The sequence below is a fragment of the Gopherus flavomarginatus genome, chromosome 2 (genome assembly GCF_025201925.1).
Source record: "Gopherus flavomarginatus isolate rGopFla2 chromosome 2, rGopFla2.mat.asm, whole genome shotgun sequence".
Taxonomy (NCBI): Eukaryota; Metazoa; Chordata; order Testudines; family Testudinidae; genus Gopherus; species Gopherus flavomarginatus.
In genome coordinates, this window is record NC_066618.1 from 1940164 (window position 1) to 1955003 (window position 14840).

Below are 14840 nucleotides of genomic sequence, written 5' to 3' on the forward strand. Positions count from 1 at the left end.
AGCGATCCCCCAGCCCGCCGTGTGCCCTCTGACCCCAGCCTCCCGCACAGGGGACCCACCGTCCGGGCAGCGGCAGCCAGGCTCGCAGGCCTCCCCGTCCTGGCACGTGATGCCCTCCTGCAGGTCCCAGCAATGGCGCGGGCATCTGTTGGCGCAGTCCACCATGGCCATGGCAGGCGGGCATCCCTCGGCTGGGGCGCAATGGGGACAGGTTATTACAGGGCTGGGGAGGTGACCCCTCCCTGCAGCCCCTCACCCAGGCAGGGCTGGGCAATGAGAGCTGGGGGGAGGGGCAGGGCTAGAGGGGCCCCAGGTCTGATCGGGGTGGCAGGGCGGGGGAGGGGCTGGGCCAGAGGGACCCCGGGGCTGATCAGGGTGGCAGGGCGGGGGAGGGGCAGGGCTAGAGGGGCCCCGGGTCTGATCGGGGTGGCAGGGCGGGGGAGGGGCTGGGCTAGAGGGACCCCGGGTCTGATTGGGGTGGCAGGATGGGGGGGGCGGATACCAGTCAGGTCGTGTGTCTGCTCCTAACAATGCCAAATGGTCCATAGTCCTCTCTGAGCTCTGGGGTCCCTTCCCCGATGGTCCCCCCCTCGAGTGCCCTCTGGTGCCCCTGCCTTTGAGGGTTGCAGTGGGGAGCCCAGCGCCTGGCCCTGCCCTTCTCCGGGAGTGGACCATGGCTGCAGAGCCCAGCTCTGGGGCTGCCATGAGTGTGCCAGGCCAGGTGCCAGCTGGCAGTCCGGGGCAGCAGGGGGTAGGGCAGGGCGAGCCCCCTAAGTGCCTGGGCCAGGTGTATGGTGCTTCCCACTACCCGGCACTGGCCCTACATACCCTCAGGCCATGCCCCCAGCTGCTTTCGGGCAGCGCCAAGCATTCCCTGGGCACGGTGGCTCAGCGCCAGGAGGCCCTGCTCCCTGCTCACTCTGCCTATGATGGGCACCGGAGGGACGGGAAGCCCCCCTCCCAGCTCTCAGGGCCCCTCCCTCCATGGCCTCCATCCAGCCAGGCCCCAGCCCCCCAGCGGAGGAGCCCCCTGCACTCCCGTGCTCCCTACCGCAGGGCCGGGGGTTGCAGACACGCCCCTGGTACTTCTCCCCTGGGCAGCGAGCCCCTCCGTTCTTGGGCGGGGGGCTGGTGCAGGTGCGAGCGCGCACGGAGCGGCCCCCCCCGCAGGTGCGGTCGCACCACGACCACGGGCTCCACATGGACCAGGCTCCGGGCACTGGCTCGCAGAGATGCCGATGGGCATGGTGGGGGGAGAGACGGAGAGGGGAGAACAGCCGTTAACACCGGATACAGCCTGGCCCCCAGCTGCTGGCACAGGGCTCTGCCCAGGCCCCACCGCGAGGCCCGGCCAACCATCCCAGCTCACGTCAGGCAGCCCGGGGCCAAACCCTCCCCTGGGGCTGGGCACTGGCTGCGGGTGCGTGTGGCACCATCAGCAAGGCGGGGGTGCTCTGGGTGCCCGTCATGCATGGGGCTGTGGGCGCGTCCCAGCCAGTGGGCAGGGAGGGGCCAATCTCCTGGCGAGGTACCGCTGAGGGTCGCGACATGGGGCACTGAGAAGCCAGTGTGTCCCTGGGTGAGGCAGCCGGCCTGGGGCAGCGACGCCAGCGTCCCCTCTGCCCACGGCCCTACCTTTGCAGGCCTGCAGGTTGCAGAAGCGCCGCTCGGTGTTTGTGGTCAGGATGCCCTGGCACCAGAGCCCCCGCTCCCCGGGGGGGTGGTAGGTGCGCAGACGTCGCTGCTGGCCCACGCCGCAGCTGCGGGAACACTCGCTCCACGGCGCCCACGGGGTCCAGGTGCAGTTCCTGCCAGCGCACTCCTCACCCAGACACGGGGGCGCATCTGCGGGGCACAGAGCGGAGATGTGGTGAGTCTACCGGGGTGTCGCTCCGCAGCAGGGATGGGGGGAGCTCGGCTGGGAGAGCGGGGTCCTGCGGTGGGGTGAGCTGGGGGGCAGGGAGGGGGAGCTTGGGCTGGGAGAGTGGGGCCTGGTGTGGGGTAAGCTGGGGGTTTGGATGTGGGTGAGCTGGGGGTGGAGCTTGGGCTGGGAAAGCGGGGCCCTGGGGTGGGGTGAGCCAAGTGTGTACTGGGGCAGGCTCCGTGCCCCCTCGGGACGCCTCACCTGTGCACTGGGGCAGGCTCTGTGCCCCCTCCGGACGCCTCACCTGTGCACGGGGCAGGCTCCATGCCCCCTCCGGACACCTCACCTGTGCACGGGGCAGGCTCCAAGCCCCCTCTGGAGGCCTCACCTGTGCACCGGGGCAGGCTCCATGCCCCCTCCGGACACCTCACCTGTGCACGGGGCAGGCTCCATGCCCCCTCCAGACACCTCACCTGTGCACGGGGCAGGCTCCAAGCCCCCTCTGGAGGCCTCACCTGTGCACCGGGGCAGGCTCTGTGCCCCCTCCGGACGCCTCACCTGTGCACCGGGGCAGGCTCCGTGCTCCCTCCGGACACCTCACCTGTGCACCGGGGCAGGCTCTGTGCCCCCTCCGGACACCTCACCTGTGCACCGGGGCAGGCTCTGTGCCCCCTCCAGACGCCTCACCTGTGCACCGGGGCAGGCTCCGTGCCCCCTCCGGACACCTCACTTGTGCACGGGGCAGGCTCCAAGCCCCCTCCGGAGGCCTCACCTGTGCACTGGGGCAGGCTCTGTGCCCCCTCCGGAGGCCTCACCTGTGCACTGGGGCAGGCTCTGTGCCCCCTCCGGACGCCTCACCTGTGCACGGGACAGGCTCTGTGCCCCCTCCGGACGCCTCACCTGTGCACTGGGGCAGGCTCCGTGCCCCCTCCGGACACCTCACCTGTGCACTGGGGCAGGTTACATGCCCCCTCCGGACACCTCACCTGTGCACTGGGGCAGGTTACATGCCCCCTCCAGAGGCCTCACCTGTGCACTGGGGCAGGTTACATGCCCCCTCCAGAGGCCTCACCTGTGCACTGGGGCAGGTTACATGCCCGCTCCTGGAACGACTCCCCGGTGCAGTTGGCGCCTCCCTCACAGAGCCGGGTCCGGGTTTTTGTGGCTGGGAACTCGGGATCAGTGCAGGTTCTGGAGCAGGGACTCCAGGGGGACCACAGGCTGAAACCCTCCTCGGAGCCTGGAGCGCAGGGGAAGGGGGCAGCCGGGGTTAACTCATGGCTCCTGACCTCAGACCGCTTCCAGACCCCACCTCGGGGGGGAAGCGGGAACCCAGCCCTGTTACGGGGGAAACTGAGGCCCAGAGGGGAAGGGACTTACCAAGGTCACAGAGAGCCAATGGGAGGTCTAGGGTAGAACCCAGGAGTTCCTTGCAACTGCTCTAACCACTAGAGACCACTGCCCTCAGCTGGGATACAACCCATGAGTCCTGGATTTCCACCCCCCGCCCCTGCTTTAACCGCACCGCCCTCCCAGAGCTGGAGCTGGAGCCCAGCCCAGCAGCTTTGCTCGGAGCGCAGCATGGGGACCATCCATTAGCCACAGGGTGTGGGCGAGGGGTGCCAGATGGCTCGTGCCCCTTCCACCCCCCTGCAGGGTCAGCGGATGGGGGCAGCCTCCCCAGGCAGTGGAGCCTGGTGCACTCTCCCCTTCCTGGGGAAGAGGGGCCCGCAGACAAGGCTCCAGCTCTGACCCCGTGTTTGTAACAACCCTGCCTGCCTTCCCCTAGCACGGCCCCTGGGAGCCCCCGCCCCTCCCCTCCCCTCACCTGGCACGCTGGGGACAGGCTCCTTCGTGGGACCAGCTGTCACTGGGGAGGGCAGGAGAAAGGGAGAGTTACGATTCTGCGGCTGCCAGCTTCCTCGCATGCCCGCCAGCCTGCCGGAGCTCTGCCAGCAGCACCAGCCCCTCTGCTAGCCAGCGCAGCCGGAGCGGGGTGGCGAGGGCCCGGCTCACGGACATGAGATCCCCACGGGGGGCGATGTATGCGAGCCGAGGGCCTGGGCAGAGCAGCAGGTGAAGTCGATGGGGAGATGTTCCTGGCTAAGGACAGCCATCGGCTGGGGCTGAGTCCGAGGCTGCCCCCTGGAAACAGCATGGGTTCTGCCCGGTGGAGGGAGTGACCCTGGGCCCAGCCAGGCAGGGCCTGGGGTAGGTTCTCCGGCACCTGGTACTACGTCCGGCTCTTCATGCCTGGCTCGTTCTAGCAGAGCCGCAGCAGCTCGGCCGGTTCTCCGGCACTTGGCCCCAGCGAAAAGCCACAGGCCCAGTGTGGTGCCTGCTGTGCTCTCTGGCCACACCTGCCGAGCGCCGCGCATGGCAGCGGAGCGGACAGTCCCTCCCCCGGCCTGAGAGCTGCTTGTTCACCAGGTGGGGGGGTCTAATGTTCCCACGTCGGGCCCCCTCCAGGCAGTGCCCAGCATTCACAGGCCAGTGCCAGCTGGAGCTGGTCCATCCGGAGCTGGCAGCAGTGCGGGGTCTGCTGGGCTCGCGCTACCCCCCAGGGAACCCGTGGAGCGAGCTAACTCCCCGTGACATGGTGGGGCAGCTGGACACGGCCAGCCCTGCCTGTCTCGCCCACCCCTGCGGGGAATCCAGGGGCACAGGGGAAAGCGGGTCTGTAGAGCCCCTGGGTGCCCTCTCACCTGGGCAGTCCGGTGTCTGGCAGTACTTGATGTCAGTCCGAGGGCCCACGCAGTCCTTCCCCCCGTTGGCAGGAGGGGGGTTGGTGCAGCCCCGTGCCCTGGTCATGTGCCCCAGCCCCCCGCAGCTCACGGAGCAGGGTGTCCACAGGCTCCAGGGAGCGAAGCCGCCGTCCAGCGGGCACCGGGTGAAGGAGCAGTTCAGCTGGCCGTTGTGGCAGGTGCTGGAAGGGAACAGCCAGGAGAGGTCAGAACGGCCCTGGCACGGGCAGGGGCCGGGCAATCAGGAGAGGGCAGCTCCCAGGAGGAGGAGGGTCTAACAGAGACCTGGGCGGGGAGGGATAGCTCAGGGGTTTGAGCATTGGCCTGCTAAACCCAGGGGTTTAATCCTTGAGGGGACCACTTAGGGGTCTGGGGCAAAAATCAGTACTTGGTCCTGCTGGAGAAGGCAGGGGGCTGGACTCAGTGACCTTCCAGGGTCCCTTCCAGTTCTAGGAGATGGGTGAATCTCCAGTTTCTCTTTTTTGCAGCGCACCAAGGACCCTCAGCCCAGGAAGGGGCGGTTCAGGGCATGGCCCGGCAGAGCAGCAGATGTTCCCAGGACAGCTCAAGTCTGGAAAGGTGGCAGGGGGGCTGTGCCGAACTCTGGCCCAGCCCACTCTCTAGGGCCGCCCTACACACAGCGCTCACACCTCAGAACTGCCCACGGCCCCAGAACCAGCGCCGAGTGGATGGGGTCAGGCTGGTAGCCCCAGCATAGCCACGCTGCAGATTCCCTTCTAAGCCAGCCAGGTTCCAGCAGCACAGGCCCCACGTGGCCCCACATTCTGCAATGGGGCTTGCAGGTCCCACGTAGCCGCCAGGCCGGGATGCAGTCAGTCCCTTGGGAGAGGGATGCACCCAGAGAGCTCAGCTGGTCGCCCTCTCGGGGCCTGTTCCCGCTCTCACTGGCCGCTCAGCACTTTGTAATGGGCCCCGGGTGTAGGCGGTTCCGTTGTGCTGCCAGCCGCAGTCTGTCTGCCAGCCTGGGGCATGTCCCAGCCATGGGCTGTAGGCAGCCACTGGCCCTGTTCCCCACTGCAGCCCTGGGGGAGGCGTGGGGGGTTCGGCGCAGCCCCCCACGGAGCAGGGTTTCCTTGCTCTGCCTGGCTCTCAAGCCAGCGCTGGGGGTCCAGCCCGGTCCAGCCCCCCTGCAGAGCCACAGCCGGGGTGGGGCCGCGGTGCAGGCGGACTCACCAGGTGCTGCAGGCGGAGCGAATGGTGTCACGCGGCTGCACCTCCTGGCCCAGAGAGACCCAGCGGCCCTGGGCAGTGAGGACAGCCGGGAGGGTGCTGGCGTTTGCCGAATGGTTCTGGAGCTCCTGCAGGGTCTCCTCGGTGACCAGGCAGGGGCACTCCTGCACAGGAGGCAAAATCCACGGTGGTGCTTGTGGGGCAGGGGCCCCTCCAGCACAGAAAACGCAGGCACTGGGCCTCTGCCCTGGCGTGGGCTCATGCTGATGGACGGGCACCTGAGAGCAGCCGCAGCCACCCCAGCGCGCCATCCCCATGCTGCAGGGCTCCGGGCTCCAAGGGCCATTGGGGTGCTGCCAACTCCGCCCCGGCAGCCTGCCCTGTTCCTGCCCCCAGGGAGCCCAGCTGCACGTGGCCAGCACAGCTCGCAGCCAGGGAGCACCCACGAACACAGCCCACAATGCACTGGGGCGGGGCTTAGCTCACGTATCCCCCCACCCACAGCGCACTGGGGTGGAGCTTAGCTCACGTATCCCCCCCCAACGCACTGGGGCGGGGCTTAGCTCACGTATCCCCCCCAGAATGCACTGGGGCGGGGCTTAGCTCACGTATCCCCCCCCCAGAATGCACTGGGGTGGGGCTTAGCTCACGTATCCCCCCACCCACAGCGCACTGGGGCGAGGCTTAGCTCACGTATCCCCCCCACCCACAGCGCACTGGGGCAGGGCTTAGCTCACATATCCCCCCCCACAATGCACTGGGGTGGGGCTTAGCTCACGTATCACCCTGCCCACAGCGCACTGGGGAGGGGCTTAGCTCACGTATCCCCACCCACCCACAATGCACTGGGGCAGGGCTTAGCTCACGTATCCCCCCCTACACACACAACGCACTGGGGCAGGGCTTAGCTCACGTATCCCCCCTACACACACAACGCACTGGGGCGGGGCTTAGCTCACGTATCCCCCCTACACACACAACGCACTGGGGCGGGGCTTAGCTCACGTATCCCCCCCTACACACACAATGCACTGGGGCAGGGCTTAGCTCACGTATCCCCCCCTACACACACAACGCACTGGGGCAGGGCTTAGCTCACGTATCCCCCCTACACACACAACGCACTGGGGCGGGGCTTAGCTCACGTATCCCCCCTACACACACAACACACTGGGGCGGGGCTTAGCTCACGTATCCCCCCCACAATGCACTTGGGCGGGGCTTAGCTCACTTATCCCCCCCACAATGCACTGGGGCCTGGCTTAGCTCAAGTGCCACCGTGGGCTGGAAGGTGGGCAGGGCTGCCCATGCCATGCTGCTCTCTGCCCCGCTGCAGAGCGAGGAAACGGCCCGCGGGCGCCTGACCTGGACGCAGGCTCCGTGGTGCTGGTAGGTGCCCGCCGGGCAGTGGCAGCCCTCCTCACAGCCATCAGAGAAGCAGTCCATCTGGCGGGTGAGGTGTGCACAGCTGTAGGGGCAGCCCTCCTCCTGTAAGCACTCCCGGTACAGGCGTCCCGCCGGGCAGCCCACCTCTGGGGGGAGGGCGACAGACAGGCCTGAGCTCCCTGCGGGCTGCCCCACAGGCCCGGGCTTGGGGCCTGGGAGTGAGTGCGGGGCCCAGGGTGCCCCAGAGCTGCAGGGGGCTGTCCTGTCCCCCTCCCCCTGCTGCAGAGCCAGCCCCGGCCCTCCTCCCACCTGCCACCCCCACCCTGCACTTTCAACAGATGCGAGGAGCGCCTGTCTTTGGGGGCTACTCACTGAGACAGGGCAGAGGGGGGTTACTCCCTGAGGGGGGGCCAATCAGGGAGGGAGGGCAGTGGGGGGCACTCACAATAGCGGGTAGTTAATCCCCTGAGGGGGGATGGAGACAGTTACTCCCCGCGGGGGGCGGAGGCTGCTACTCCCCGAGGGAGGGCGGTTACTCCCCGGTGGGGAAGAGAGGATGGGGTAGTTACTCCCTGTGGGGGGATGGAGACAGTTACTCCCCGGGGGGGGTGGAGGCTGCTACTCCCCGAGGGAGGGCGGTTACTCCCCGGTTGACACGGAGGCACCTACTCCCCGAGGGGGGGCAGTTACTCCCCGGTGGGGGGCGGAGGAAGCTACTCCTCGAGCGGGCGTGGTTACTCCCCGGGGGGAAGAGGGGATGGGGTAGTTATTCCCTGGGGGGGGTGGCTACTCCCCGAGGGGGGGCGGTTACTCCCCAGGGGTCACTTACCGAGGCAGACCTGGGTGTGGCAGGTCTTGCTCTGCACGGCCAGCCCCTGGCAGGCCGGCTGGTGACACTGGCGCGTGCGGATCTGCTCTCCCCCGCCACAGGACACGCTGCACGGGGCCCACGGGGACCAGTCGCTCCACGGCGCCTCCTCTGCGGGGGGCAAGGCACAGATAGTGGGTACAATGGGCCACTCGCTGCCAGCATTGTCTGTCCCCCGCCAGTACTCATCCGCCCCGGCCCTCCCAGCGCCCCCGCACCAGGCCTCTGCTTCTGGGGCAGGGCTCTGACGTCCCAGACAGGGCAGGCCCTGGCACAGCCGGCTTGGTCAGGGTCTGTAGGTGCCACCGTGACCCCATTGTGCTGGGAAAGGGCCTGGGAGCAGCTGGGATGTGCCCTGTAACACCCCCCCAGCACCCCCAGTGCGCCCCCCACAGTGCCCCCCGCTGTGCCCCACGCTCCGACTCTCACCTTGGCAGGGCGGCTCGCCCTGGTGGCAGGCTCGCTGCTGCTGGCTGTCCCCGATGCAGCCCCTGCCCCCGTGTTGGGGGGCCGGGTTATCGCACTCTCGGAAACGGAACTGGGTGCCCTCCTGGCAGCGCTGGGGACAGGGCGACCATGGCCCCCAGGCCCCCCAGCCGCCATCCAGCCGACACGCAGGATCGGCGCGGCACTGCAGGTGCCCATCCTCGCAGGTGCTGCGGGGAGGGGAAAGCGCGTTACCGTGGTCACGCAGCCCCCAACTGCACGTGCATCCAACCCCCCTGCCCTAGCCCTGGGCAGCCAGAGACGAGAGCCCCACATGCCTGGTGCCCAGGCTGGGGGAGAAAATCCAGGCACTGCCCCAGAGCCCAACTCTGATGACCCACCCAGGCCTCCCCTCCCCCGGGGACTGCCCCAGAGCCCAAGGCCCTGCCCAGCCGCCTTGGGCAGAGGCTGCAGCTCTGCGAGGCCTGGGGAAGGGTCCGTCTCCTTGGCTCACTCAGCCACCTCTGGCCAGATGCCAGGCGGGGCCCTGCAGGGAGGGTGGGTCACAGTGAGGGGCTTTGCCAGGTGGCAGCTGCCCGAGACTGCCCCAAGGCCCGGGGTCTCCCAGTCCCCAGAGCCACCCGCAGCCCCCAGGGGATGGGGGTTTGGACTCTGCTACCCAGGACGGATGTGGGCAGTGCCAGCCCCGTTCCGGCCCCCAGGCTGCCTAGGGAAGGGGGCCCCAAGTGCCCACGGAGCCCAGCACTCACCAGTTCTGGCAGGGCCCGTACACGGTCTGCCCAGGCTGTGCGTACTCCCAGGGCACGGGACCAGCCCAAGCCGAGAGGGGCTGCTGCTCCGGAGCCTCTGCGGAGAGACGGGCCGGGGCGTCACCCTCCCGGAAAGCCACAGACGCAGCCCACCCACTAGCCCCCTGGGCCCTCCCTGTATTCCTCGGCCAGCCCCCCGCGCACTCCCCCTCCCTGTATCCCTGACCCAACCCCCTGTGCCCACCCTGTATCCCCAGCCCCCCGCATCCTCCCTGTATCTCTCCCTCCCAGCCCCCCGTGCCCTCCCTGTATCCACAGCCCCCCGCACCCGCCCTGTATCCCTGACCCAACCCCCTGTGCCGTCCCTGTATCCCCAGCCCCCCGCATCCTCCCTGTATCTCTCCCTCCCAGCCCCCCGTGCCCTCCCTGTATCCCCGGCCCAGCCCCCTGCGCCCTCCCCGCCCCCCCCGCCCGGCCGTGGGGGTTTACCTGGGTGCACCGCCCCCTCCAGCCCCAGGCCCGCACTCACCCAGGAAGCCGCTGGGGTACTTGCAGCGACACTGCGCCAGGCTCACACACGCCCCGTCCTGGAGGAGCCGGCCAGCGGGGCAGCCGCACGAGGGCTGGCACTGGGGGCTGTCCAGGCAGGCCATGTCCGCCTGCAGGTCCTCGCAGGAGCGGGGGCAGGGCTTGCCACAGGCGAAGGCCACCTGCCCCCCGCCGCAGCCTGCGGGGAGAGAGCCGGGGTCACCCCTCCCACAGCCCGGCACACGGTGTGGGCCACACGCCCGGGCTGTGCAGGGAGTGGCAAGGAAATCACGCAGCCACACAGGGCGCTCTGGCCACGTGTGACAAGCTGCGCGGGGTCTTGGGTTTTTCTTGGCTTTTCCAGTGGTTTGCAGGCAGCGCGGCTCGGACTCAGTGTCCCCGGCTGTTACTGGTTTAACGAGGGGAGGGCAGAGGGACGGCAGAGGACTGGAGAGGGAACTTGGGACCCCAGCCGATGGCCTGCGGGACAGACACCCCAGCAACTGGTGACCCGGTGACCTGACGACCCCACTCAGGAGCTGCAGCCGGTTCTGGCAGTGGGAGGACAATGGGCTGCGGCGAGAGGACCCAGGTGACCTGCCCAGCCGGTTCCAGCCAGAGGGGCCAGAGGACAGAAGAGGGGAGGAGACCCAGGCCACCCTGTTTACCTGGGCAGAAGACAATGGACAGAGGTGGGACTTGGAGGAGGTGATATCAGATGCCCAGCTAGGAAGGGTGGGGCGGGGGGCTCGGGACTGGAGACGGGGAGCAGGCAGAGCCCCCCTGGAGGCTGTGCTTGGCTGAGGGAGGCCAGGCCTGAGGCCCGGAGAGTTTCCTGTGCTGGGTTCAGACGCTCAATAAACCTGTTTTACGCTCGCTCTGGTCTAGAGATCAGGGTGGCGTGATTCCCTCTGGGGGTGGGAGCCCTGGGGGCCCAGAGCGAGGGGACTGACCCTGAGAGAAAGTGGCCCCCGAGAACGGCTGTCGCACTAAAGGGGCACCCCCCCATGGATCACAGGGGGCCAAGAGTGGGCATGAGCTGTGAGCCCGTGACACCATCAGCCCTGCCCAGGCAGGGGTGAGGATGGGGCTGGCAGGGCTGCCCAGGGCATGGGTGGCATCGCGGCAGCGTGAGCACTGCTGGGGCTTGGGCCACAAGGGCAGTGTCCCATCCAGCTCCACCTAGTCTGCCTCTGCCCCACAGGGCCTGCTGCCCAGTCAGCCCCTCGGCCTGGCCCCTGCCCTGGCCACCGCTTCCACTCCACTGTGGCCAGGCCCTAGAGGTGCTGCCATGTGGGCTACGCACCTGACAGCGAGGGGACCGGGCCAGGGTGCAGGGGGCCAAGGTCCGGAGCCAGGCCAGGCTGGGTGACCGAGGGAAGGGGCAGAGGCTGGGGGGCTCTGAGGGGGTGTGGCGGGATGGGAGCAAGAGTTGGTGAGGGGCAACTGATCACATAGGGCCCAGGCGGCCATGCCAGTCCCAGCGATGGCTCCAATGGGGTCTCGGCCCCATTGCCCACGGCAGAACGCTGCCTGGGGCTGGGCGCAGCTCTGCACGGCTTTGTGCCCCAGCGCGGTGCCCCCTTGTGGTGATGGGACCAGGGCAGGCTCTGGGGGCACGGGCAGAGCTGGGGCCCAGGCCAGATGGCTGGTCGCTGACGGAGGGTTGGTGCCTGGGCTGGTCTCTCACCTTCACAAACAGTGTCTCCATCATGGCAGGTGCGGCTCTGCCAGGCCTCTCCGGGGCAGGGCACGCCCCCGAAGCGGGCGGGGGGGCTGCTGCACTCCCGGCTCCGTGTCGACTCCCCGGCGCAGGTGGCGCAGGCCGACCATGGCCCCCAGGAACTCCAGCCACCGTCCACTGCAAACCACCCCCAGAGAGGTGAGCCCAGCTCCCTGAGCCTCGGCTGCCTGGACCTGGGGCTTGGAGCCCTGGGTCTGCCATAAACCCCCTGGTGGGCAGGGCTACAGGCCAGACTAACAGGGATCCTGCCCCGGGGCTGGCATGCCAGAGAGATGGAGGATGTCTCGGGGTCGGGGCCATAACTGGGCAGGGGACATGGCTGTGACGGTGCCCCCATAAGGCTTTATGGGATATGCTTACGAATGTCTATGTGACATAACTGGCATATGTTCTGTGCTACGTGTGCCATGTGACATCTCTCTGCGAAGGTTCTGCTCTACCGAATCTCTTCCTCCTCTCTGTAGGCATGTGTCACTGGTGGATTCCAAGATCTGAATACTGGCTGGGTACTGGTTTGATTTTAAATAACTGTAGTAAGGCATTTGGGCAGCTTCTTTAGGAAGGAATTTTAAAATTAAGTGCCCAGTCAAGAAGCATTTAACAAACAATGGCTGTTGGAAGGCCCCAAGCCACATAAGTCTACCTGGAAACATTCAAGATACCATGTGGGCAACGGCTGCTGCCTGCAAAAACTGAGTCATGCATGGACATGTGACTTGCCCAGGTGACTCCAGAACTCCATCTTGGCGCTGGACTTTGCATAGGAGAGAGGAGGGGGTCTCCACCCACAGGAGAAAGTCTATTTAAACCCCTGGGAGCCCAGTCCATTTTCTCTTCAGCTGGCTCCACCCCCCAGGATACCTGAAAGAAACTGGAACAAAGGGCAGTGACTGCAGGGGTGGGAGCGATCGCTGGACCCAGACTAGCGGGAGACTGGTCTGTAAAAGGAAGCTCACTGGAACTGGTGAGGTGTTATTTGGATTCAGTTTTCTTAGAGAGAGACTTGCATGTTCTATTTTATTTTGCTTGGTAATTCACTTTGTTCTGGCAGTTACTACTTGGAACCACTTAAATCCCACTTTCTGTATTTAATGCAATCACTTTTTACTTATTAATTAACCTGGAGTATGTGTTAATACCTGGGGGGGCGGGGGGACAAACAGCTGTGCATCTCTCTCTATCAGTATCAGAGGGGTAGCCGTATTAGTCTGGATCTGTAAAAGCAGCAAAGAGTCCTGTGGCACCTTATAGACTAACAGACGTATTGGAGCATGAGCTTTCGTGGGTGTTATAGAGGGCGAACAATTGATGAGTTTACCCTGTATAAGCTTTAAACAGGGTAAAACAGATTTATTTGGGGTTTGAACCCCACTGGGAGTTGGGCATCTGCGTGTTAGAGACAGGAACACTCCTGTGAGCTGCTTTCAATCAAGCCTGCAGCTGTTAGGGGATGTGGTTCAGACCCGGGTCTGGGTTTGCAGCAGGCTAGTGGGTTTGGCTCAAACCAGGCAGGGCACTGAAGTCCCGAGCTGGCAGGGCAGGAAAGCAGGGGCAGTAGTCTGGGCACATCAGTTGGCAGCCCCAAGGGGGTTTCTGGGATCCAACCCATCACAATGGTGTCAGCTCAGGGTAGGGCCCATACCATGGCAGTGGCAACTGGCACTGGGGTGGTACCTGTGGGGGCAGAGCAGGCTCTGGGGCTGTACCAGGCAGGGGGAGGGGACACCGGCCAGGCTCGGGGCCGTACCCAGCGGGGGGTGGGGGGGAAGGGATGCTGTCCGGGCTCGGGGCCGTACCGGGGCAGAAGGCAGCCGAGGGGCACTCCTTGTGCTGGAGCTGAGTGCTGGTGTCTCCATGACGCTCCTGTGCTCCGGCACACTCGGCCCCCCCGTGCTGAGGTGTGGGGCAGGCGCAGGCACGGTACCGCGTCACCACCTCGCTGCCACAGGTCCGGGAGCAGGGGGTCCATGGGGACCAGTCACACCAGCCTCCAGCCACTGGGAAGAGGGGTGCAGAGCAGGGGGCACTCAGGGGGTCTCTTGCAGCAGCCTAGGCCCCCTTCTACACACCCTCATCCTCTCCTCTCTGCCCCCCACCTCCCCACCCCCCTCTCAGCTAGCCGCCCCCCACCTTCTCCTCTCACCACCCCCATCTCCCTGCCCTGCTTCTCCCCTGGCTGGCCCCTGCCTTACTCCTCTCGCCACCCCCCACCTTCTCCCCTGCACCCTCAGGGAGGTGAACAAAGGGAAGAGAGCCACAGGAGAGGCCACGTCCCCTCCAAACCTGCCACCCAATCAGTGTGCGGCCTAAGACCCTCTCCTCCCCCCTCCCCATCCCAGGGCCCCCCATTCACCACACTCCCATTGTATCCCCCAGGGTACCCCTCCTCCATCCCACCCATAGGCCCCTCTGCACTTCCCATCACACCCCTGGGGGCACCAGTACCTCATGTGCCCCTCTATATCCCCCAGCGACCCTCAGTCCCCGCCCCACACCAGGGCTGCCAGTGGCCAGCTGGGTACTCACCAGGGCAGGGCAGGCTGGTACAGAGCAGCATCCCCCCGGTGCAGGTGCTGGGGAGGGAGCGGAGCGGCAGTGAGACGGGCTGGGACGGAGTCAGGGGGACCCAGAACGGACCCTCCGTGCCTCCAGCATGCCCACCTCCACCAGGAGACAGCCCCCTTCCCCCAGCAGCATGGGGGGCTGGGACAGCACCTCGGTATCCTCGCCCCGGGAGCCTCACAGAGCAGCAGTGCTCGCCCACCACCACAATGCAGCCATCTCTGGGGTGTGGCACTGCAGCCCTATCGCAGCTCTGCCACACTGGGCATACCCCCCTCCACATCTCCTGCCCCACAGCCTCCCCATGTTCCTGGTTTCACTGCCCCACAAGGACCCCCACCCCTCTGCACTCCCTGCCCCGACCCATGCACTGGGCATGGCAGGGCGTGGTGTCACGGACCAGCGGGTGGCTCTTGACAGCAGCTGCCCCCCCATGTGCCAGTCTCGCTCACCAGTTGTTGCAGCCGTCCTGGTGGGCCACGGTCTCCCCCGGCAGGTACCTCTCCTGGGTGAGCAGGTCCAGGCAGGTGCAATCCTGCCTCTCCACACAGGCTGAGCCATTGGCGTTCAGCACCCTGCCGCTGGTGCAGTAGCAGCCGGGTTCGCACCTCCACATGCAGTGCTGGGGGCAGAGGGAGCGTCACGGGGTAGGGAGGAGACCCCGGCATGGCGCAGGGGGGCGCTATGGAGTCCCGTGGTCATTGCCGGGCAGGGAGGGGGACAAGGACACACACAGGCTGGATTCCCAGCAGGTGGC

The 14840-nt window shown here is 66.8% G+C and overlaps 1 protein-coding gene and 1 long non-coding RNA gene across 2 annotated transcripts in view; both read right to left on the reverse strand.

Annotated features, from left to right (window-relative positions):
• Positions 1-14840, reverse strand: part of LOC127045947 (SCO-spondin-like) — a 162019-nt gene that overhangs the window by 42469 nt on the left and 104710 nt on the right. The window contains exons 75-90 of the mRNA XM_050942846.1: positions 14536-14705; positions 14048-14094; positions 13318-13518; positions 11468-11638; positions 9779-9976; positions 9250-9346; positions 8483-8709; positions 8015-8164; positions 7165-7331; positions 5803-5963; positions 4570-4790; positions 3693-3728; positions 2937-3104; positions 1636-1845; positions 1052-1219; positions 60-191 (exon numbers count right to left, since the gene is read on the reverse strand). Of these exons, the coding sequence (XP_050798803.1) occupies positions 60-191; positions 1052-1219; positions 1636-1845; positions 2937-3104; positions 3693-3728; positions 4570-4790; positions 5803-5963; positions 7165-7331; positions 8015-8164; positions 8483-8709; positions 9250-9346; positions 9779-9976; positions 11468-11638; positions 13318-13518; positions 14048-14094; positions 14536-14705 (2524 nt within the window). The remainder of the gene's footprint in view (positions 1-59; positions 192-1051; positions 1220-1635; positions 1846-2936; positions 3105-3692; positions 3729-4569; positions 4791-5802; positions 5964-7164; positions 7332-8014; positions 8165-8482; positions 8710-9249; positions 9347-9778; positions 9977-11467; positions 11639-13317; positions 13519-14047; positions 14095-14535; positions 14706-14840) is intronic.
• Positions 2080-2871, reverse strand: LOC127045959 (uncharacterized). Its single transcript, XR_007772875.1, has 3 exons — positions 2765-2871; positions 2461-2679; positions 2080-2417 (listed from the first exon to the last, which is right to left on the reverse strand). It is a non-coding gene; the product is annotated as an uncharacterized LOC127045959 (long non-coding RNA).